Here is a 25344-nt window from a genome sequence, read left to right on the forward strand (position 1 = left end):
TACTAAGTTTAGGCCTGTAGTTTATATGTTGAAGTGTTTTCAAGTTAATTTGCGTCATCGAGATGCTGATTTGCTGCTCGGCCATCTTACTGTTTATGTAACCAACTAGGTCGACAAATCAATCTAAATTCACTTGCAGAATCGTATGGATAAGAAGGATTAATACACAAGAGGAATGACTTGTAAAATCAATTCAGGGCTCTTTTCAGAGAGATACCTTTATTCTGAAACACGGCAGAAAAATCTACATATATCCAAAATATTTCCCACCATCTTTAGTATGAAAACAATATACACACTCTCTATCTTGTATCTCTAACTTACCATGTGATATTTAAAGATGCTAAAATTGTAGACTTAACTGGCTGGTTTTGATAACAGATGACAGTGAAGTGTGAAAGGTTAACTCACTCTATTCAAATCAATTTAGCGGAATATAATTTGATGTATAAGCTAGCAACAAACAATCACCAGTAAGCCATACCAATGGCTCTGAGCATGTGCAAACATGGACATAAAGTGCAAACCATGAGACGAAAAACACATCCATGAGGTCGGTCAGTACTATGCATGATCCACTCTATCCATCATCATCATCATCATTAGTGATTACCATGTGGTATCACGATGGGGAGCTTTTTTCATGCATTACATTGTGCAGAATAGGAGTATAAGTGACTGTTTGACCCAAAACCTTAAACAGACACCCACTGGAAACCAGCTGTTTGATGTCAGTGTGACGGGCAAACGAGCAGTTTACATGCTGCGTGTTACCTGTGAATATGTAAAACTTGTCACCCTACACAGTAGAGTCTGATAAGTACAGTATATTGTTACTTTAATTTAAATGATCTGCATTGGCCTTCAACTTTATCAGTGAATAACTTCCACACAGGCCAGGTTTCTTCAAACACACAGGTAATAACTGTGTGGGGTCTAGCAAATATTTAAAAAGTGCATTAGAGCTTTTAAAGAAAATATCCACTCTTATAGCAGAATTACCCGTTGCCAGTGGTACCTTGCATTTCTGGCCTAATTACATATTCAACTCTAGCGCCTCTATTGCCTCTATTGTCCATGATGCACTGCAGCCAGAAGACAGGTTGCACTTTGCATTAGGGGAACTAGAAGCACTTTGTTAAACTTTGATTTTGTGAGAACTCATTCTGGGAAATGCAGATCAGTGACTATAGAAGGAGTGGACAGCACTGGGTTAGGGTGGACCGGGAATATCAAACAGGTGAATTACACCATTTGACAATTCACAATAAATGCTGGAGTGCACTGACAGTCAGAGAAGATGTCTAACAGTGTAAGAGTGCGGTGCTTTTGCTCCTCTACGTAGCCATTAGATGTAGATTAGACTAAGACTCAGATGTTTCACTGACTATGAAAGCAAATTTTAACTCTAGCCTCCCTGTCTATTCATATGAAGGACTCTTCTATGCAGACAGTATGCAGGCCTGACGCTGCTCTCTTCCATACAGCAGGAAGCCCACAGCTGTGCGCAGGTCCTCCAGGTCCAGGTTAGCGAGGAAACTCCTCTGTAGCTCCGCCTCCACCCTGTTCCCACTGGGTCCATCGCAGCCTTTCAGGAGAACCACAGCAGACTGGCACAGGAGCCAATCAGCCAGCTTCCTCATGCCGGCACTGTCCTGATTGGCCAGGGCCTTCCGTCCCCACAGGCTGAGATGTAGCATATCAGCTGCTACACGGGCACTGGGACGCTGCAGAGTAACAAAAACGTCAGTGAGTATTGTGGTATCAAAGAAATAATATTTCCAGAATAATTAACATTTATAACAGGGAGCTATAGGAGATATAGAAGAATAACATTGTTGATTTTAATTCAAATTAGCCTGTATCTTTTTCTATAAGTGTGAGTTCTTTAAAGCTGCACTAATCCATATTTTTATTTTAACAATGGGCAAAAATGACCATATGTAATGTAACAAAAGTTACTGAGCCACAAACCCACACAGAATTACCAGCTGATAATTTCTCCTCTTCGCAGACTGTTCTATCAGTTTTTGACACAAGTTTGCTGTTTCAGTTCACTCACTGCTCTGCTCTTCCTTTTTGTTAAAACATAAACATACCACTGATTGTGTCCGAATTAGGTTTGTAACTCCTGATCAACCATGTTTTAAGTGTTATAATTATCAAGTAACTACATCTATGTGTGCCCTTATACACTGTAGTTTCTTTTGTGATTTCTGTGGGACTTGGCTGTAGTAATGCTGCAATTTCCTATTACGATGAATAGGGTATTACCTATCTTAACAAAACATATCCACCATATCAACCTTATAAAGAAATCCTACTGCAGATCAGTGTTTAACATGTTGCACTGCCCCCATGAGCCAAAATAAAGAAAAAGAAAAAAATCAGTGAATGCAGGTTTAAGATATTTTCATAATCATTAATAGTGATTAAATTGTACAGAACATGACCAAGACTTGTGTGACTTCTCACCAGAAAGCCAGGGAAATAAACACTGACATGATTATATTTCAAATTAATGCTTAGATAATGTGATTTTAAGAGTTTTTCCAGGACCTGTAGACCCGCAGTAGAATCAAATCAATCACTGACTGAGCACACAGTGTCCAAACAAATCCCTCAAAACCCCTGCTCTACCTTGCTCGGGTTCCTCCTGAGGAGTAATCGGATCACTAGCTGCACATCAGCTGGAACAGTGGAGGGCAGAGCAGGAAGCTGCTTCTCCTGGTAACTCCGGCTCTCCAGTCCCACTGCTCTATAGAACGGGTTACGCTGGCCGAAAATCTCGTAGGAGATGGCACCCACAGCCCAGGCATCCGCTTTGCTGTAGTCAATCACCACACCGCTTCCTGGAACCGCAGTGGCCACCTAAATTATTATAAATATATGGTTAGTTATGGTTAAATATAAAACCTCTATTTGTGTGCATCTGCGTTTCCCATGACTACCCGCTGAACACAAGGACAACCCCTTTAAGACACAGTCTTTTTACATTTTTTACATTTTTTTTACATTTTTAACTGCAATCTGAGCTACTGCATTGTTACATTTTCATGACAATAAACATGTGTTGGTGAGTAGTGGTTATATCAGCCGTGCCTTTGCTGTTTAAACTGTGATTATAGGTAATTTGATGCTGTCATCCCCAAAATCAAATAATCACAAAATCACATCCCTTAATTTATTCCTGAGGATATGTGACAATTGAAACACATGGAAACACAAACATATATATATGTATCCATAATTTTATATGTCTGTGTTTATAGGGGCGAATAACAGATGGCTCAGCAACTGTTGGACATTTATGCAATTACAGTGAAGAGCTACTTAAATCTACCTCAGGCGCCATAAGTGATACATTCCCTCCTCTGTTGACCCACATGCTGTTGAAGGGCAGCTGTAGACTGGAGTCACTCTGAGCCAGGCAGCAGCCAAAGTCAGTAATCACCAGACGAGGGCAACCATCTGCATGACAGCAAAAAATCAATTGAAATTTTAACAGAAACTGATGGAATCATGCGGTTTGCGCTGTTTCATGTGGTCTCTTACTGATGGAACACAAGTGTTGTAATTTATATCACCTGAGTCAAATTCCAGCAGCACGTTGTCTGATTTGAGATCTCTGTGAGCAACGCCCTGTCTGCACAGATGGTCGACCCCCTCAAGGAGCTGCAGCACCATCAGGGAGCCGTGCCTGCGGCCCGGTGTGGACACTTCCAGGTACTGTCGCAATGTGCATGGATAGCTGAGACACAGAGAGAGACAGGCTGTTAAATTTCATGTATCATCCTAACAATTGTCATGAAATCAGATCCGGTTTTAAATACTATTTATAGTCTGTATTTTCTCAGCGATAGTCATTGAATGCATTTAAATGCTGTCATTACCGGATCAGGATTCAAATCACACGCACAAGGGATTCACAGGGATTGAGCACTGAAAGTCTGCGTTACAAAAGGAGACTACTGTCATTGTAGCCATTTATGACAGTGGATCAGTTTTAAATATTAAAAGGCGTAATGGAACACGACGGAGCAGCCACAGTGAACAGCTGCAGGCAGCAGGCTGCACACCTCCAACTCCTAAGCATGATAACCAACAACTGTCACTGTGCTCTGCTATTGTGTGTAAAGAACCTTGAGCCATACGCAGCATGAAATTAGATTGCAATTGCTCATGACATGATGGGAAAAGACAATTATTGACTCACTTCTTTATTAAAACAACATAAATTTGTTTGGCTGAATTTCAAATACAAAAACCACTCTTGCTGTTGTCATCAGTAACCATGGTAACCCTTAAAAGCGTTATAATTCTCATCCTGTCTGAGACTTGATGGCAAGTCTTACTTCTTCATGACCAGGAAAAGTGTGCGATTGTTGCCAAGACCATCAGGGTTGAGCCTGGCTGGCAGCACATCTGGATACTCTTCCTGGGCACCTGGTAGCAGTGGAACGTCTGCTGTGAAAGCCCGGTACACTCTGATCACATTGGGGTGTGCTGACACTCTTTTGGGCAGGACTCCAAATTCTCTGAATGTGTTAAGAGATGAGATCACAACCATATACATCATAAACATCTTTCATACACCGTTTTCATTACTACAGAACTATTAAAGAACACAGAAAATACTTACCCATTCAGAGTAATGTGTTCTTTTTCCTGCTTTAAGGCCAGGGGGCCTGCAGGCACCAGCTCCTGTGACATTGATTTTAATATAGCCTCACTCGATGAACCTGCCTGCAAACAAATGGACCAGTCAGTACTGATATCTGCCTGTAGCTTGTTTTCCCCTCGGATAACTGATACCTAAAAATGAAATCTATGGCAATGAAATCTGTTGTAGAATACCCACCCCAAAGTTCCACATCATCTTGATAGCCATAGGGAAGTTTCTTAGTGAGCAGCATGTCAGAGATCTAGCCTTCTCTCCTTCCTCTTCGTCTTCTTTCAGCTGCACCAGGGAGCACTTCCTATCACTTTCCTTCGGAGGGGCAAACTGAGCTGCAGCCTCGTACACAGCTGCATTGGAGCCTTTTCCAATCTGGTTCCCAATAATGTAATCCTCCAGTTTATATCCAGAGGTGAACGGCTTGAGTGGGCTCTGGAATCTTTTCTTCCTGAATACAGCCTGCAGATTGGGAAAAATGTTCTTGAAGATGAGAAAGGTGGCTGCGTGCAAGTCACATACTTCATTTAGGCCAGGGGAAGTATAACAGACTCAGCCAAGGAAATAGAGAGTATCCACACACAAGCTCTTAAAACTTTTTTGGCATATTTTCTTTAATTAAATTACATGTTTTTAAAAAATTGCCCAAATACCAAGTAAGGTCAAATATTTTTTTTCAGTCCTATTTGGTTTGAGGAGCTTGAATCCAGAAATATTTCTTAACACTTAATAACAAGTTGTAGATATCATAATAAAATATTATAAAATAGTTGCAGATATGTCACATCGATCAATATGGCTCATGTGGCTGACATGTCTGTACTGCCAAATTCATCATTTCTCTTTTAGCAAGCTTAACATCATCAAGTGGCAGCGACTACAAAGGCCTCATCCTATTAGCAGTAAGAAGGAAGCAGTCAGGATTTGTGTAAAGCAGGTGGCCAATTACAATATGTCTCAACAAAATTCATAGTATAAAATAATCAATTGCCAGTGGTAGAGACAGTGATCAACACCTGTACTTAAGCAAAGTATTTACACTGCAGTGTAAAACTAGTAGATTATGAAAAAACGTATTGCATTAGAATATTAACCTAAGTAAAAGTAAACAGCAGAATATATTAGGTATTATATTAGGTATCATAACTAGACTTTTATTATTGTATTTTGATATCATTTCAACTCCTTTAAAACCACTGTTGGGTTATTTAATCTGTAACAATGCATCATATTATAAACTCATATGTTTTGTATGTAAAATGTTAATTAGCATGAAGTAACTATGGTAGTTACAGTATAAAGTACAGTATATAGTAAAGTGCAGTATAGTATAAGTATATAGTAGCCTAGCATAAAATGAGGATACTCAAGTAAAGTACAAATACCACGAAACTGTATTGAAGTACAGGGCTTATAATAATAATTCATATATGAATACCTGGATCTCCTGACATGTCGCCGCACTCTGTCTATCATCCTCAAGCTGTTGTTCGATGAGCCCCACACCGAGACCGAAAGCCAGAAACACGGCCCTGTTTCTCGGAGACCCTCCGGTGAACCTCCTCCTGAAGCCGGCGGACTGGAGCTGAGCTGCCAGACCCCTTAGAGAGGTGCGGTAGTAGCGGTACCGAGACGGCAGGAAAGCCTGAGGCTGAACGGTGCGGACCGACGGGCCTACACGAAAGCGGTCAGCTCGGAGCTTTGCTGCGACTCGGCCACCAGATTTGAGGAGACCCACCTGAAAGACCGAGCGGCCCAACTCGAGCCCGCGGCTAATGGCGTGTTTCACAGACATAATTTACCCGCAGAGGTAATTTAAGCTGTTTTTAGAGACCGATTTGTGTCGGCCACACTTGAACTATCTCTGACAGGCAAGGGCACTGTTGTATAAACAAAACAACTCATACTGAGCATGCGCGAGAATGACAGCCGACCTACATTCTCTCATGTCTGTTCTGTTTCAACGAAATTCAAATTCAAGCTTATTTGTATAGCACCATCTCTCACAGAAGCAGATCAACGTTAAAACTGAATAAAACAGTAAATAAATGTAAAAACAGAAACATCCATACATGCCTACACGCAAGTACATGTGTCATTTTTGGTGAAAGTCTAAGATTAGGAGGCAAACTGTTCCATTCTTTAGGTACATAGATACTGACCAGACTTAGAAAGTCCTCTCAAGGCACATGGAGGGGCTTTTCACCTTGAGACCTGATGATCTGCTGGGATGGTGCACTGACAGCATGTCTGATATGTGCTGAGGAGCCAGACCATGAAGTGCTTTGAGAGCCAAGAGGAGAACTTTAAACTGTATTCTGAAAACAACAGGTAACAGTGACTTAAGTTTAGAGAACTGGAGTTATGTGGTCGGATCTTTTAACTGAGTTGGCCTAACCCATTTGTGAGTCTGGTAATTGATTTTCATACCATAGCATAGAGAAGAATGTGGAACAATGTCATGGATTCCATACACTCTTTACCCAGATAGCACCCTCTCTAAAATGGTCAGCCCAAATGAAAAGTAAGCATAACTTGTAGTTAAAAAAAAAAGGAAAATTTGCATACTGGTAAAATACTTTGGTTAAAAGCAGATGTTATCAGTGTTCCCTATAGAGCTCAGGGCTGCACTTATCTTGACAGTAAACCCTCTGAGTTTAGGTTCATAGCAATGAAGCTACATTAACAGCAGAACTCACATTTTCTCTTTGAAATGTTTCCAAAAAATCAACTAGAAATGTATCTGTAAAGTTTCTATTAGCACTATAGAAGTATCATATACTGTATGTTATGCATGAACACATATTTTTGAAGAAGACTTTTGATCCAGGCTTCATGACTTCTTTAGACAAATGCCACTGATACAGTTTGTGGGAATTGCATTTTATTGGCTTCATTAATTCTTGTAAAAGGCAAGGCAAGAGATTGCTCAAAGCAGATACAGACAACCAACTCATAAGAGAAACAGATCATCTTAATATTGTCACTGTGGATGGTTTATTCATTCATTCAGTGCTCGTGGGAACAGTAGGAAACTTTCACCAGTCAATGCGCCGACCCAGTGTTTTAGTATGATGTCATTAAATCTGTGTCGAAGAATATTTTTATATTTACATTTGCATTCAATGACCAAATGTAATGTGAAAGGTGTTTGTCACCTTGAATGACCACTTTCACATAAAATAGAGTCTTTTGATTCAATGTTTAAAATAAAAAATATTGATAACAAGAGCTGGGCGATAATTCAATATTATTATTGATTTTAACCATGTTGCCCATCTCTATTATGAATGCACCTGCTACTATTACAACAACTACTACTACTGATAATAATAATAATATATTTATTTCTGTATTTCATTTCAGAGCAATACATGAATAAAAATCACAGAATTATTTGCATATTAACATATTTCCAAGAAATGACTTATGGCCCTCGCTCTAAGTTGACATTTAGTTCTATAGAAAACTCACAAAGAATGTTATAGTAATACAAAAAAATAAAAAAGAAAGCCATTGAAAATAATGTGGCAAATCAGGTTGTGAGTTTGTTTTCAAATTGAATGAATGTCGATCTCTGCAGTCTGCTCATCAGGGCTCATGGCGACTGTTTATGGAGTGTCATTGTCGATTACCCATTTGATCCACTGGACGTAGTTCCTCACTTTGGTGTAAACCCCAGGGAAGTATGGGTTTGCACAGCTGATACCCCAGGAGACAATGCCCTCGAAGTAGCCATTGCAGATGAGCGGGCCACCGGAGTCACCCTGTAGATCACAGACACAAAGACCTCAACAGGGATTGTGCAAACTTTGCTGTAAATGCGCCAGAGTTCGCCTAAAGGCTACTTTTAGTCCTGCTAGCGACACACCTCGTGGGATGGCAATGCTGGTCCACCAATTTGGTCTAGACTGACTTCTCAACATCTCAACAACTACTAGATGTGACATTTTGTACAGACATTAATGATCTTAAGAGAATTAATCCTACTGACTTTTGTGACCCCAAGACTTTTCCTGGAGTGCTACAATGTTGACATTTTTTTAAAAGTGAAATATCACAGCGACATGGGGATGGATAGCCATGAAATTTAGTACATTACAGTAAATTCATGCTCAAAGAACTGCTGTGCCAAAGTACAGCCTCAGAGAACCACTAGCATGGCTATAGACTTTTAGTGTTGTTCATCTGAAGTCCCATGACGGCTGTTTCATAGTCACTCCTAAACAAAGTTACTAAAAAAAGATATAGGGATGCACAGCAATATTAAAAGGGGCTATTAATGTTAGTATGTGCTACAGGAAATTAAATTGCTTGTCAGACACGAAACATAATTGCTTTTTCTCTCATAAAACATAACACAGAAGTATGTAATACACAGCATCTAGAGCAGTAGTAGTAGTAGTTTGCATTGTACAGGACAGCATTATGCTTATCATTATGTATTCATTGTAGCATGCAACACATGCAAAACAACATCAATCTTACTGTACCTGGCAGGAATCTTTGCCACCCAGTCGAGATCCAGCACACAGCATGTTTGACGTGATCCTGCCCCAGTAGTAATAGCTGCAGTAAGGCTGCACTCTCACGTCCACGGCACGCAGCACAGGGGAGAGGTAGAAACTGTAAATCTTTGTCACACCCCAGCCACTCACTGTGCAGACGTCATCGTAGAGCTGAGGGGTGTTTTCATCAGGCAGAACAGCTGGCTGGACGTTGGCGTTCAGCTGTGCCGGCTCGCTCAGCTGTAGCAGAAAAACCAAAGTTATGGCAGCACGTGTGTGAGATGCTGATGAGGCGATCACATCACCCCTCAACTGACAACAGGAGGGCGTGCATGTGTCAAGAGCTTCATGTACAGTATCTATTAATTCACCTTAATGAGCATGATGTCGTTGTTGAATGTCTTGTAGTTATAGTTGTGGACATATATTTTTGAGACATTGAAGATCTGTTCAAATCCTTCTGTTCTGGTCAGGCTGTGTTCACTCAACACGACCCTCATCCGGCTGCTCCTGAGGGCCAAAAGCAGACATAAGGTGAGTCAGAATTTACCCTCTAACTGCAAAATACACAAAAAATACACACATTTCACACCCTTGTTTTCATTATACAACATAGTCAATTATCATAACATCTTAACTCTTCTCGAAACATCATCAGTCTACGTTTAATGTACCTGTGTGCCCCTGTCTGATAAAACTTGTGTCAGTACTTACGGTTTCCAGCAGTGGGCAGCAGACACCACCCACTGAGGGTGCACTAACGTTCCCCCACAGTAGTGTTGGCCGTCCTCAGACTGCAAGGATGCCTGATATTTGATGGAGTAGGGCCAAACCTCCTGACCTCCGATGATCCTCACTGCATACACCTCTGTGGACGGTGAGAACAGGAAGTGAGTCAGGCTTTTGGACTTAAACTGTCTTTTTAGATGGCAATAGTTCCGGTTTACAAATCTGTTCTGTGGTGTACTAAAGAGGAAAGTAGAAAAATGAATCAACGTGTCAGTTTTAATCCTCTTTTCAACCGTTGTTCTGATTAAAGCCCCTTGCAGGATGTCATATACCTCTTAGTATCTACTAAGAGTATCTAGTATCTGAACATTTTAAAGACTGAGGAACTTACCTGATACTGAGAAAGTCAAAAGCAACAGCACAGTAGACCTTCGTAGTGAACCCATATTTTTACTTATAACCTGTAATGGAGAAATATGACATTTAACAGCTTTCATACACAGTATACAATGTGACAATTCATTTAATTGCTCATTTAATTGCTCATTTTAATTACTCAAAAGTGAATGCATTATGCAAAATTATGGTAGAGTTATATCCTCAATAGGCTATATGTACATGTGCAAGTTTATGGCCTAACTTTTTAGATTTTTTGTTTGTTATTATTTAATATTAAATTTGTTTTTGTGCATCTAATTAATGACAAAAGGTTTACAATCTTCTTGTTTTAGCAACTGAAATGTTACAGAAATGGCTACAATCCTATGATAACCATGCTATAATTCATGAGTATCAGGGCCTAGCTTAATCATCATCATCATATTATGGTGCCCTGAAAGGAGAGTTCTTTTTTTTTTTTTTTTGCCAGGATAATTTTTTTTCCCACTATATAAACAGCCCCTGAGCGGCAAGTGATTTTTTTCTGTTTTGCTGAAAAAAATAAAATAAAATATATGTGTGTATATATATATATATATATATATATATATATATATATATATATATGTATATATACATGTATACATTTTAAACGGACTGAAGGCCTTCCTGTTTCCCTCTAGGTGATTTAATTTCTCCATGCATTAAAAAGAATTTAGTGCATGTGATTTTTCTAAGTTTTCCTAAAGTTTTTAGAAAATGTTTGCTTGCCTCTCAGCGCTTGTTTTCACAGACGAATAAAAAAAAACTTTATCTTGGCAAAAAATAAAAAAATAAATAAAATTTTTAGGGCTTCCATTTTTATGTAAGCCAAGAAAGACCATACTCACAAATATCTTTTTATCCTGTTACCTATAACAGAGCTTTGTTTTCTTGAGATGATTGAGATAGAGAGATAATAGAAAGTAATTATTCTTAATATCCTGTTATCTTGAGATAATGGAGCTTATTTTTCCCAAGATAGCAGGGATAATTATTCTGTTATATTGATATAACAAAGCTCTGTTATCTGGAGATAACGGATCGCAAGAATAATTATCCCATTATCTTGAGAAAACGAAGCTTGGTTATCTCAAGGTAATGGGATATTTGAGACTATGGCCTTTCTTAGCTTCCGTACATATCATACTCTACTATGTTACTGTGATTTTATTTTGAAAATATATGTTCAACATGACTATTTTAATACGATATTAGCATAAGTTATAGGCTACTAAGTATTTTCACTATACATTTTTTTTATTTCAAACATCGTCATACCCTGGAATCTGGACAGACCCTCGTATACTGATAATTAAATGTGAAAGAAAACGGTCAGAATCACCTTCTACTTACCTGTTGAGTCCAAACACAGCAACCTTCAGATTAGGTCCAACTGGTGGGGCCAATGTTCTCCTCTTGCCTTTTATAGTGTAACTGTATCCTTATTCAATTCTTTTGTTTAAATTATCTTTTCGTCCTGTGCTTTACTGCGACGATCTCACACTGCAACAATGAAACTGACCTACTACATGACAAAGCTAAGGTGTTTTCTTGTATTGTGTCTGTTGCACCTTGGGATATGAAGGTATTTAGGATGGGAACACCTCTACACAGTCATCATCATCATCATCACCAGGTTACAGATAGAGTACACATTTACAGGCTTGTTGATGTGGTTTGAAATTTGCTTGGAAAAATGTATCATGAGTTGTTTTGCGTGTTTGTGGGCGATATAGAAATATTTTCAAAAAACAAAATAAAAAAAAAGTTATGTTGATGTCTGAATTTGATCTGCATTGTTGAACTAAACCTGAAAAATCAACAGCAGCACACATTGAGTTCTGACTTATATTTCTATACTTTTTATAACATAGAATATTGTTAATATTCACTTATTATCACTTACAAATCAACAAACCACATCCTAATTTGAAAGTTTAATTCAAAAATAAGTTGTGACAGTCAATAATGCATCTTATTGGCTACGATAAGTACATTGTCTGCATGTAACACCACACACAACATGTGCCGCATGTGTTAATAAAAATATAAATGACAGGTTAGATATTCAATAAATGTTCAATATAATAGTAATGTACTCTTCTTCTATAAAGACCACAGATTAAAACCAGGTAAGAGTTCTTATTTCTTTATTGATTTCCCTGTAATCTATAAGTATTATATACTGGCTGAGGGCATGTACAAAAACCCCAGGGGATGTAAACACATTATTACTCTCAGGTTACTCTAACTGTGCCATTTGTTCTCTCCATTACAATAGGCTATAAACTACACACAGACTATGTTTCTACTGCACTACACACCCTGGTTTGGTTATACAGACTAGTGAAGTATCTCACTGATTTAACAAACAGTTAGCCACACACACCGCATGACTATGGCTTCGACATTCAAACCAACACCTACTAATACTACCCTGGTAATAAAACTTTTTTCCTTTTAAGAACTGTAAATTCATTTACCATATTCAAGTGTCTGTTTATCTATTTTGAAGTACTTTACTAATATCAATATCAATACAAATATCAATTACTGAATGCTTTCTTGTAATTTACAAAATAAGGCGTCTAGATTCTCCATAATATGATACTAATAAATTAAGCTTCCAACAGGGTTCAGATCTGACCCCAGAACACAGAGCAAGCCAGAGGATATATATCACAATATTACCTCATGTATACTGAACTTAATTGTTACACATAGACAATGATGCATACACACACAATACTGCAGATGCCAAATGGGTAACAGAGGAGCTGATGGTTAACCTAGTATCCATTAACGCTGGTTCAATCTCTCTAGTTTTTAATGAGTCACATGTGTCATAATGCTGAATACTAAATTGTTTTTATAGCAGAGTATGACAAGAACATTAATGCTTCATCAGACTTGGCCTGTTTATCTGTCCTTTAACTGTTTATTGCTTGACTTAAATCAGAACTTTGCTTATTTAATATTGCATTGGGCTCAGCAGTGTAACTGAGACAGGGGAACCCGAGGCATTCCCATGGCAGGTGGGATATGTAATCCTTCCAGCGTGTTCTGTGTCTGCCTCCACCACTCACAGAGCTGCACGTCCGCAAGGAGGTGATGAACACATGAGGGACCAAGAGGCATCCAGATCAGCTGCTGAATCACCCCTGCTGTGTCCTCTTAAATGCAAATGAGCAGCAGCTCTGCTCAGCTTCAGGCTCACCTCTGTCTTAACCATGACAGCCTGCACGCATCATCAGCAGTTAACACCCACCTCACGGCTAACGCTGGGCCAACCCAGCACAAAGTGAATAAGATATTTCAACTTGCTTTCAGTCTGAATGGTGCAATCCACTGTACCATAGACAAAGACTCAAACCACATCATCAAAAATTACCAAAGTTTTCCTGGAGAGACTGAGCAGTGTAATATTCAGGTTGAAACCACTATGTAATTTGTACTAATTAAAGGGCAAATAAATTATAAGACTGTCGTTTAGCTAGCTAAGTTAGCTGTGTTAAGTTAAAAAGAAAGTATTATTCATCATTCATAAATATTGGAAACTTTATTTGCCAGGAGCTGAATTTTATGCTTTCCTGTACATTTTTGCATGATCAGCTAACCTGCTGTGTTCAGGTTACACTATTTTAGCAATTAATTGGAATTATTTAATCACAATCATACCGTTTCTCTGTTGCAATTGTTCTTTTCAAGAAAAAAATGTACTGACCTGTAAACACATAATTGGAATGTCCTTTGAGTATCTGAACATGTTTGTAACTGAAGACATTTTTCAAAAGAGGAACTGCAAAAGGTTTGATCAGGAAGTCGGTGCTGAGTCACTGGTGCTGTTGGAGAAGTGATGCTGGCACCGATAAGACCTCAGTGTCACCCCACTCTAGGGACTGTAAACCAAGATTATCTCAGGATCTTCACGGCTCCTCTCCAGTGAAACATTTTGTTACAGAGTCATGAATTAATCATTTTTTAAGTGAGCTGAGTTTATTCTCCTCATGTCAGTAATTAAAAACAAACAGATTACTTGCAAACCTCAAGTGCATTTAAATCATTCAGGATATGGGTCTACCCTGATCAAGCTTTTTTTTAATTATCTTTGTCAAGTCACACAGATGGAATATAATCAAATACTATTGATAAAGACATTTAAACCCATAAAGGATTTGCACCTGATGGTAACACATTTAGCATGTATGAGCAGATTATACACATAGTTTTTGATACACTATAATGTAGTTGTAAGCAGACATATTATGATTTTTATGTTCATAAATGTACTTGTCAACAATTATAACTCCTCCTATGAGGCAGCCACAACCGGTGCATAAACAGATAATGAATGATTAATCACACAGTAAAATTTAATTACACATGAAGAAAATATTTCTCAAACTAGTTTAAAAGTGTTTATAAATGCATTCCAACCTCGTCAAACGCTGCCAGCCTGACAAAAGAAAAAAATTCTCAACTCAAGGTCCCCTTACTTGATTTCTTGCTTTCAGCTACATTTCATGGGTTTCACCAGTGTATGGGGATTGGTCAATGGTCTGGAGAAGTAGTGTTCATAGATTAATATGTCATTCATAAATTCAATAAAGAAAATTAATATATAAATAAATAATTAATATTTATTAGTATCTATCATTATGTTAGTCTTACAAATGCCTTATAGATGGACTCATAGCTGTTGTCGAATACATTAATGAACATAAAAAATGTTATCACTGCTTACAGCTACATTATATTGTGTTTATTAGATGTTTATATTCCTTTTATGTATGCTACAGTAAATGGGAGGGATTGGAGGCATTGTAACTTAAAACTAAAAAGTAAAACTCTATTTCCAATGAGCTGATAAGTTGAGTGGGTGTATTAAAACAGACAGGATGGTTCTGGATTAAAGCATTGTACTTTGTGATATACAGCTGGCTTTTCATTCCAGGGCCAGACAGATGAATGTGAGAACAGGGGAGCTGGCAGCCATGTGTAATAATGATGACGGCACTTGGACTGAGGAGTAGGTCATGTGGAAAAAAGGCAGTGGTCAGCACTCAGGGGATGAAAGAGGTACCAAGAGCCCGGCTACAGCTATCAGTAGCAGGGAGGGCAACAGAGAGGGCTATTAGCCAGCCGAGGTCAGGAACTCCACAGAGGGATGATAGCAGTGATGAGACCTGCCTGAGCTGTGCTCCATTTTTAATGACACCCGGCCCTAGAATAGATGTGGAGCAGCAGTGCTGGCCCGACCTGATCTGATACAAAAGCTTTTGCTGCTTGTAATCACTCAAAACCCTCATTAATCCTTCCTTGGGAAATCAATGTGGAGAGACTGTACAATGATGAAGGGCTGCAGGGACCCCTACTCTTTCACTTAAGATGACAGCAGCCCATTTGATCCATATTAGGAGCTTCAATAAAAGGCGGAAAGATGTCAAATATTGGGCACAGCTGACACGGCTGCAACATCAGAGCCGCTGTGGAAAAACGTGATAAAACTTTACAGGAGGATCTGATGTACAGGTTCATGACAACACAATAAACACAGTATATCCTTCACCTTTTATGTGACAGTAAATGGGCCAACAATAAAGTGGGTGATTACATAAACAATGGACCAGTATAGGACAGCTTGAGTAGGTCACAGTAGAGGTGAGACAAGGGGCCGTGCTGTGGAAGCTTCAATTATATATCCGTCCAGGACAAGGTGGTGACCATGGAAACGGAAATAAGAACTATAAGAAACCCGAGAATGCAGGTGTGATGACTTCCCGTTAAGATTAGCAGACAGGTGAAGCCTCTCTTTGCGTGTGGACTGCTGTGCCCATTGTCTCACAATGGACCTACCATCTTTACTGCTTTGTATACTGCTGGAAGTCCTGGCTGTAAATTGTAAGTAAACCTCCTTTATCTTGAATTTACAGGTTATTTATGAATGCATGAAAAGAGCTTTAAGTGACTTTAAGCCTCTGGGTTACAATGACAGGAAAGTTGGGATGCATACGTTGTCGTCTAACATCCTGAAAAAACAACATCTTCACAGTTTTGGGTTCATAAACTGAATGAATATTTACATAGGCTGAATGTGTATCTAATATGGGATTAGTAACCCTTCTATTCATTTTTAAAAACATCCCTCTTAGCTGTGGCCCTTTCAGTACTGATGCTCCCTTGAGAGGGTGTTTTGGTAATAAAGTGTGACTCAAAGCCCTTTGCATCTGGGCATGACTGAGTGTCTTACTGCTTTAAATCATGAATCACACAAGCTGAGTAATGTGGAAAGAGGTATATGAGCATGACGTGAAATGAAGAGATGAGGATATTTTATAGCATAATTGTGATTTTAAAGTTTAGCATAATGAGTAATAATGCTAAACTTCCTTTTATGTGCACTTTGTTACTTGGTACAACAAAGACATCTTTCTGGGATAAAGAACTTTTGGGATGAAAAGCTAAGTAAAAGTGTCCTTATACATGAAAAGAATTTGAAACCGTAGGGACAAAAGATGAAGGCTAACAATAAAAATAACAATAAGTAATTGTGGCTAACGCCCCCTTTTGTGCATGGCAATTATGTCACAAAGATAAAATGTGAAAGGGGACTCTGATAAGCATCTTTAACAGGATCTAGGTCTAGGATCTGAGACTTCACAGAACTGCTCAGTCGCACAAGTGACGATGCTGGAAATTCATCAACTTTTACTTTCCTTCAGTATTTTGGCTTGTTTTGAAAATATGGACAGATCACAGGTTAAAAAGTACATTTGTTTGCATTAATGGTGGCCATCTGCATTACCAGTAAATAGGGAATTAAATGTGAGTGCAGTAACCAAAAAAGAACATGTTATTATATTTTATTCTATACAATTCAGCCCACATGACACCCAATAGGAGACCCATTGTTCGAGGTTCAATTCCAAGGTCTTACATAATGCTTTCTTGTACTTATATATTAGTGTGTATTTATCTCACTGTATAGAGTTACCATTTTGCTCTTGACACGCACCATTGCCGCTAATTATAGCTTGGGATACTTTGACAACAATGAGAAGGGATTGTTTCATCCCTGATGGCACTTCTGTGGCTTAAATGGCTCTCAGTCACTGGGATGTACACTTATGAACATTAAGTTTCAAATGCTCACAATGTTGATACAAGGACTGCAGACAGATTTTAGAAATACTAAGGTCATGAACCCCAACCTCACCCTCAAAACAAACATCTAACGTTAGCTTAGCTTCAGTAACTCACTGACCTAAATTAAGTGGTTCACCGACCCTCCAATTTAAAAGGCGCTATTTGTAAGTTTTGCTATTGCTACATGGCTAGTGTCAGCATTAACAGCTGTTTACTTAACAGTCTAGAAGCAAATGTTGCAAGTTCAGCATCAAACTTATTTCCTTTACTCACCAAAAGCAATCTGCCCTAAAGATGTAGCCCTGCTCAGAGGGCGTCTTATAACCTCTTGTAAAGACAACTATGGCCTTTAAATAAATGAGATATCAGGAATTTCTGACATCAACGATATCTCCCACTTGGTGGAAATACATGTCAACAAACTGTTGGCAAATGGCTGTAAAGGCACCACCACCACAAATATTAACACAATCAATTCAGCTAATTTTATAGGAGCTCTACACTGTTTGTTTACATGTGGTTTCACTTGGTTGCAAACTGCTACAAATACATGACACAACAAAAGTAGGTAGCCAACAGTTAGCGCTAGGGCTAACGACTTGGAATAATGTGCCAACATTTATGAGCTTATTATATGTTTTGTATGTAAAATCTAGTACATGTAGTAGTACAATCAAGTACATGTAGCAAAGTAAAAAGCACTATATTTTCCAGTAAACTGTAGTGGAGAAGAAATTTAAAATAGCATGATATCGAAATAATCAAATAAAATACAACTGCCTTAAGTAAATGACTACTTGGTTACTCTCCACTACTGCTATTTAGGATTCAAACGACCACATAAAGAGTAGAAATCCAATATCAGGTCGGTGTGATGAAAATACTTTGCCCTGTCTTAACATGAGATCAATAAAATCACTGTCAATCAGTGTACCTCAGAGATTAGATTGTTTTTTCATTGATCTTTTAAACCAGAAACATATGTGCTGTGAAGTCCTCTATTGTTTTCTTTTATGACTTTCATTGTTCTTGCTGATGCTGCAACTGCAATAATAAAATTACAGCTGGCTTGCTCTGTGTGGTTTGCACAAAAACCTTATGTACTAATGTGTTTCTCTCTTTAAATCAAATCTTAGCTAATCGTTATTTCCCTCTGTGTGTGTTGCAGGTCTAGACATTGCACAGGAGCGTATAGTGGGAGGATACGCACCAGTTCCACATTCAATCAAGTACATTGTGTCAATACAGACAACGGAGCGTCAGCACATCTGTGGAGGTTCCTTGATAAATAAGTACTGGACAATCACAGCAGCACACTGTAACATTGGGTGAGCTTTTTTTTTTTTTTCTTTTTTCTAAGTTACCTTAATAAAGGCTGCTTTGGTGTTGTGTATGCCGGTTCACTGGCACAGCATACTGTCACACCCAAATGGAACAGAGCCATCATTAATGCTATTATTCACACCTGTGCTTTTCCTGCTTTGACAAGTTTAATTGTCTGTTGTAAAAAAAAAGTCTGCCAGTGAAAGTAAGACTCAATGGGACTTTTCCTACAATGACATTTTGAATTGTCATAGCAGGAAAAACACGTGTTACTAATAACTCATATTAGCAATAGCTCTGCTCTGTTCCAAGTGTCCCAGTGCAATAAGGAGGGAGCATGCACAATACCAGGACCATTAAACTGAAGCAGCAAAATGGAATTCAGCCATGATCAACAACAATAAAAATGTCATAATAACGGATGTGAAATCATAGAAATTAAATAGAAAAATCATTCATATGCTTCAAACAAAAATATATTTGAAAGCCGTATTTCTACACACTGCACCAATAAAAACTTTCTGTAGCCACCTGGGAGTTTGACAAAAGAAAATGTTCCAACCTTTTTAAAGTCAAATTCCCAAAAATAAAAATAAAAAAAACTATAATAGCAAAAGTTCACAGTTCTCCCTCTTGCCTCATTTTCATTCTCCAGTGGGATGAAAAAATGAAATAGCAGTAGAATGTATACCTGGTCTTGGTTACTCATAACCAAGTGAAGACCTCTGACGCTTATTTGCTTTCATGCCAAGAGCTAAGCCAATCAGCTGCTGGGCGCAGCTTCATATGTAGACAGATATGGGAGTGATCGCAATCTTCTCTTGGCAACAAACTGAATAAGTATACCTCTTAAAATGTGTTGAACCATTCTTTTAAAGGTCCTATACTGTATAAAGTGAGATTTACATGTTTTTTTAATTGTTTTTTATTATAAAGCAAGTCTAGGTTCTATGTCAATACTGTGAAAGTATCAAAGCACACAGCACACAGCCCATATTCAGAAACTGAACCTTAAAATGAGCTGTCAGGACTTTGTACTTTTTTAATGTCACAACAAAGCAGTCACCGTTCTCAGCCATGCCGCAAGCCCAGCCCACTTGGACCCACCATCCAACCTTGCAGGATTTGAGTGTTTACCTGATATCTCTTATATTTTTATTCATCACTCACCAAACAGTCAGGCAACCAGAGCAGAGGCTCTGAACCTCTCTACTGATTGGCACACTGACTTGTTGTTTGCTAGAGCTTGAGCAAGAGCTGGTACTTAAAACCACGAATCTTCTTGTGGATATCAGAACTTCAAATAAAGTGTAAACTATGGGACCTTTAATATTAAAGAGAACCATTTGACAGCCAGGGTACTATGTCTGCATTACAACATGGTGACTTCAATTTGCTTTTCTATCACTGCAGGATAAAGAATATGATGATAGTGGCAGGAGACTACTCTCTCACCATCTATGAGGGCACAGAGCAAGAAATCATGCCCCATCTTTTGGTGCCGCACCCTGATTACAATGAGACCACCAACAACAATGACATTATGCTTATAAAAGTACAGTATGCATACTACTGGTTTCCTTCTGTTTTTTTTATGCTGCTCTGTGACTCAATCAGTTTAAGTCACCCTCAGTAGGTCTGTTTACTGATCACATTGTCCACCATCTCTCCAGTTGAGGGCCCCGGTCTATCTGAACAACTACGTTTCCATCGCTCTGCTGCCCAGGCAGGAAGCCTCCATAGCGGAGGGCCGAATGTGTCGAGTGTCAGGCTGGGGATTCATCAGCCCCAACGGAGGCGAGATCCCCTCGACCCTCCGTACCGTCAAACTCCCCATCGTCTCCACACAAAACTGCAACAGCAGTCTGTCCTTTGACGGCAGCATCACAGAAAACATGCTCTGTGCTGGTTTCAGTGCTGGTGGAAAAGATGCCTGTCAGGTGAGAGGAACTTTTCTATTCAGTGTCGCTTTAATAGCCTGGGATCATGTGGAAAGTTTTATAAAAGTTGTCTGTTTTAAATTATAAAATGATATTTTCCAGAAAAGATAGACCAAATTATGACTTTTTGTATCTATATATAGTTAGTCATAGACGTCATTTTTCCTTTTGTGGTTTGCAGTCTGAATTCGTTGCAAGAAATGTCTAAATCTTTATTTATTCAACTTTTTAAAATTTGTATTCTTAGATACAGTTTAATATGTCCTGATAGTCCGTATCTGAATTCTTGCCCTGTCTCTGGCACTCAGATGACAGTGCAATCACTTCTACTGCTATAAAATCTCTATAAAAAATGTGTCTCAAACATTAAGTGTTGATTTTTAAAAAGCTTGTAGTGTGTTTGTATAGGGACTAGTTTCAGCTGATGAGTTTTGAATAGTTGTTGGACAACAATGGGAGTCCATGTCATAGAGGAATAAGATATATCAAGCTTTGGATACACAGACAATACTTAGTAAATCAATATTCGCTATTCGATTTCGATCTTTTCATGGGATTTGTTGACATTAAGGAAAACATAGGTCCTTATTCGACCCATTCAGTAAAGCATGACTCAAGTAAGTCTGGTAGAATATCATTTCAACCCTGATGTTTCTTTCCTGCTGGTTCAGGGGGACTCTGGGGGTCCGCTTGTATGTGAAGGCAGGGTCTACGGCTTGGTGTCCTGGGGGAGAGGCTGCGCTGAGCCCCAGTTTCCTGGAGTCTACACCGCTGTGTCCAAGTACCGCAGGTGGATAGACAACACTATATTTAGCTACTACAGCAGGTGTGACAAGGATTAGGACCCAGCGTTACGGAGATAAAGACAACACACTTGCTGGAGACTTGAGGTTCTTCATTTTGGTTTAGCCTGCTTTGATTTCATATGTATGTTCTTTTTATCATTTGTGCACATTTGATTACATGTTCATGTGTTAAAGGAATAGTCCTACAGTATGGGAAACACACATTCAATTTCTTATCACTCTCATCTCTGTGAACTAAATATGAAGCTATAGCTAGCACAGGGTTAGCTTAGCTTAGCATAAAGACTGGTAGCTGGAGGAAACAGTTAACAAAATCCACCTAACAGCACCTCTAAAATGTTCTAATTAACACATTAAATCTTGTTTGTTTAATACGTACAAAATCTAAAGCATAAAAACAAGTGATGCTAAGCGAACTGTCTTCATGTTGGAAGGACAGACATGAAAGTGGTATCAATTGTCTCATCTCATTCTCAACAATAAAGCGAATCAGTGCATTTCCCAAAAATGTCAAACTATTCCTTTAAGTTTTCAAGCTTGACTATTTATCATATGATGTGTTTAAAGCATTTCAGAAACAAAACAAGTGATGGAAAATTGCCCCTCTGACAGGACATATTCACAACCCATTACCACAACAACAGCAATGAGGTGCCATATCAGATTCAGAGCTTTCGAAGCCTCATGAGGAACTATTTGAAATGCTGTAAGCAAGCGCACTCGCAATTAACCAATCATATGAGCAGCCAATGCAAAGTGCAGACGTGACACAAACACAACAGCAGCAACAACTGTGAAATACCATGCAATCCAATACATTAACCCTGTAAAAAATCACCTTTCTGAAGCTTACAGTGTTTAGTTTTGTTACACTGCAGATGAAACTATTAGAAAATGAATCAGTAATTATTCTAATAATCAGTAAATATAAGTAAATTGCAAAACGTTCTGCAAAAAAAAAAGCAATTTAAAGAAGTTATTTTGGGATCTAGGAAACTGTGATAGGCATTTTTCACTATTTTCTGATGTGACAATTATTCGATTGACTTGGAAAATAATCAAAAATTGGAATTGAAAATGAAAATTATTTTTTGTTGCAGCCCAGAAAATTGTTGATTCAGCTGCAGCATAACTTCACATTTTTCACTCTAGTGTTTTTGGGTTAGTTGTTTTGGATTGCAAAAGCAAACATCAAATAGTAAAGTTCATACTTTTGATCAACTCCAATAATCTTGAATGTAGGCAGCAACAATGCACAAATGGATTGATTTATTCTTTACAAACTCATTTAATCAATAAAAGACTGTTAATGCATCGAGACTTCATGTCCCTCTGAATGTCAATGAACTCACTCGGTTGCAATAATTAAGAATCTATATTCTCTGTGTGTGTGTGTGTGTGTGTTGTGGAGGAAGACAGAGCAGCTGCTTTTTGATAAGCCCATGGTTAGTTTTCAGAATAAAGTTGAATTAGTGGGTAAATGATTACTGCCAATTTCATGTGGTTTATTTATGGACTAGTCTTGTTGTAAACCTGGCACTATGCATCAAGCACCTTAAAGTGTGAGAGTTGAGTAAATGCATGGGATTGGTTTAGAAATGGAGACTGAAATTGTGCGCATGTTATAAAACAGTGACATGAATTGGAGTGTTTTCTTGTTTTATACACTTTAATAAATGACTGATCATCACATCTTGTTTTTTCTTTTGTTTTTTTCCACCCACTCCCTGGCTGGCTTCTTTACAAGGCCGATGTTGCAGCTCGGAAGCTTGTTGCTGCTCGTTGGTTCAGAGCAGAGACTTTTAACAACTGATTACACAAACTGTTTGGGTAGATAACTCGCACAGTCCTCTTCAAGCTGTGTCATTTATACAAGAAGTCAGTAAAGCCATTAGAAGGGGACAATTAATGAGTCACTCCACTGATTAATTTTTAAAAGTCACTGTGATCCCATTTGGTCTAGAGTGTAAGTCTTCGTTGCTTGTCACCAGCCTTGTTAAAACAGCAGATGAATTATCCCAAAAACTGGAATACCCTCATGAAATATGCATGTGGCTCAGTCTTTACTCTGAGCAATCTGGCTCTGAGGCTGACTCCTCTTCCTCCTCCTCCTCCTCCTCCTCCTCTGCTCATGAAGCTTCAGCCAGCAGTGATTCCTGTAAAGTCGAAACGAGGCCTGGCCAGGTGAAATCAGTACAGATCACATCACACCTGATAGGTGTAGGCGTATCACAACAGAATGAATAGTTGATGTCCTACTTTAGAGGTGTCTCCGGTTCCACCGCTCGGCCCTGTTTGTCTACGATGACGGGTGTGTCGGTGCCCCGGGTGATTGATAGATTTCAGGGTCTTTTATGCCTCTGATTTTAAAGGCTTAGTTACATAAAGGCTGATTCCTTTTGTTCTGGTATGAGAAAACCTCTCTGGGGAGTGTTAGAGTATATCTGATCCCAAGCTCCCTATGCATGTTTGCTGGCTCTCAAAGGAAAATGTGCCTCTCTGGGTCTGTGTGTTTCATGTGGAAAAGTATTGATCGAGGCACACAGATTGTGACCGTTCCCTGAAAGGCTTCTCCCAGCGGGTTCCGCTTTGTGGCAGCTGGGAAGACAAAATATGTTTTACAGTGATAATGACTTCTTTTCCCCAAAAACTAGGCCACCAGCATCCATTATTTTCCAATGTGTGTTATTCATTCAGAGAATAAAGTTTCCTTTAATGCCTCGGGCAGCGATTTGTGGGGTGGGAGGGTATACAAATAAACAAACAACATTCAGATCCTTTACTTAAGTAAACGTACATATGCAGCAATACAAACATACTCCTACTTAAGCAAAAGTACAGAAGTATCATGAGCCAAATGTAAAAGTAATGGTTCTGCAGAAACAGGCTACTTACAAACTGCATTTTACTGGTGTAGCTAGTCAAGGTGGAGCTAGTTTGGCTCCTAACATAGGGGTCAGGACCCTCCAAAGGGTCCCAAGATAAATCTGAGGGGGTGTGAGATCATTCAGGGGTTAGGAAAGAAGAAAAAAAATAAAAAAATGTTCTTCCTCAAAAAAAAAAAAAATTGTATTAACGTATTAAATTTTTCTTGGGTTTTTGCTTTTTGTGAGATACTGGATGATTTAATCTCTTTTGGCCTCATTAAATTAAAACCATTTGAGAAGGTCAGGGGAAATCACTATGGAAAGCAACTATAGTAAAATGTACAACACTTGGATTATGTGGGGTAGGGTAGTGTGTGTGTGTGTGTGTGCATGGTAGGATGTTTTAATGAGAGTTCGGTATACAATACAATAATAATAAAAATTGTTATTATAAGTAGTAGTTATAATATTGAAATAATAAGAAAAATATTATATATTCACATATTCACATCTACACGTATATACACAATAATGTAATATAATATAATACAAGATTATATTATATTATAATATTATGTATAATATAATATCGTAATGGTGCTAATGGTAATGGTGACCCTGGGGGCCACCCAGTAAGGGCACCCGCCTTCAACACTTCCTTCTGAAATGTAGTGGAGTGGAAGTAGAAAATTGAATAAAATCAAAGTTTTCCTTGAGAGTTACTTTCCACCGCTGTGTTTAGGCGTCTACTCGTTTCTGGGCTGAATCACGTGTTGTAGACAGCAGATGTTTTATTATTCAGGGAACCTTTCTGAAGATGAATGCTTTGTTAATACATAAGAAATACATGAATGGGTTTCAAGGATGTCACAACAAGAAGTAGCAGATGAAAATGCACACCACTTATTTGAACCACCAGGGGGCATTTGA

The 25344-nt window shown here is 38.6% G+C and overlaps 3 protein-coding genes across 3 annotated transcripts; 1 reads left to right on the top strand and 2 right to left on the bottom strand.

The window, feature by feature from the left end:
- Window positions 1–192: 192 nt before the first annotated feature.
- pink1 (PTEN induced putative kinase 1) lies at window positions 193–6565 on the bottom strand. Its single transcript, XM_022763441.1, has 8 exons — window positions 6114–6565; window positions 4862–5137; window positions 4643–4746; window positions 4356–4538; window positions 3588–3751; window positions 3344–3471; window positions 2641–2871; window positions 193–1727 (listed from the first exon to the last, which is right to left on the bottom strand). The coding sequence occupies exons 1-8, from the start codon at window positions 6468–6470 to the stop codon at window positions 1443–1445; spliced, it is 1728 nt and encodes a 575-aa protein (XP_022619162.1). The 5' UTR covers window positions 6471–6565; the 3' UTR covers window positions 193–1442.
- Window positions 6566–8250: 1685 nt separating this feature from the next.
- Window positions 8251–10358, bottom strand: LOC111234871 (trypsin-like). The gene is made up of 5 exons (XM_022763067.1): window positions 10304–10358; window positions 9898–10051; window positions 9555–9693; window positions 9169–9423; window positions 8251–8442 (listed from the first exon to the last, which is right to left on the bottom strand). Exons 1-5 carry the CDS (start codon window positions 10356–10358, stop codon window positions 8287–8289), a joined length of 759 nt encoding a protein of 252 aa, XP_022618788.1. The 3' UTR covers window positions 8251–8286.
- A 5820-nt stretch (window positions 10359–16178) lies between these two features.
- On the top strand, window positions 16179–21583 carry LOC111235095 (trypsin-3-like). Its single transcript, XM_022763414.1, has 5 exons — window positions 16179–16233; window positions 18647–18806; window positions 20215–20361; window positions 20480–20741; window positions 21413–21583. Exons 1-5 carry the CDS (start codon window positions 16179–16181, stop codon window positions 21581–21583), a joined length of 795 nt encoding a protein of 264 aa, XP_022619135.1.
- The last annotated feature ends 3761 nt before the right edge of the window (window positions 21584–25344 follow it).

Source organism: Seriola dumerili, unplaced genomic scaffold, assembly GCF_002260705.1.
Source record: "Seriola dumerili isolate Sdu_G_001 unplaced genomic scaffold, Sdu_1.0 BDQW01000468.1, whole genome shotgun sequence".
NCBI lineage: Eukaryota > Metazoa > Chordata > Actinopteri > Carangiformes > Carangidae > Seriola > Seriola dumerili.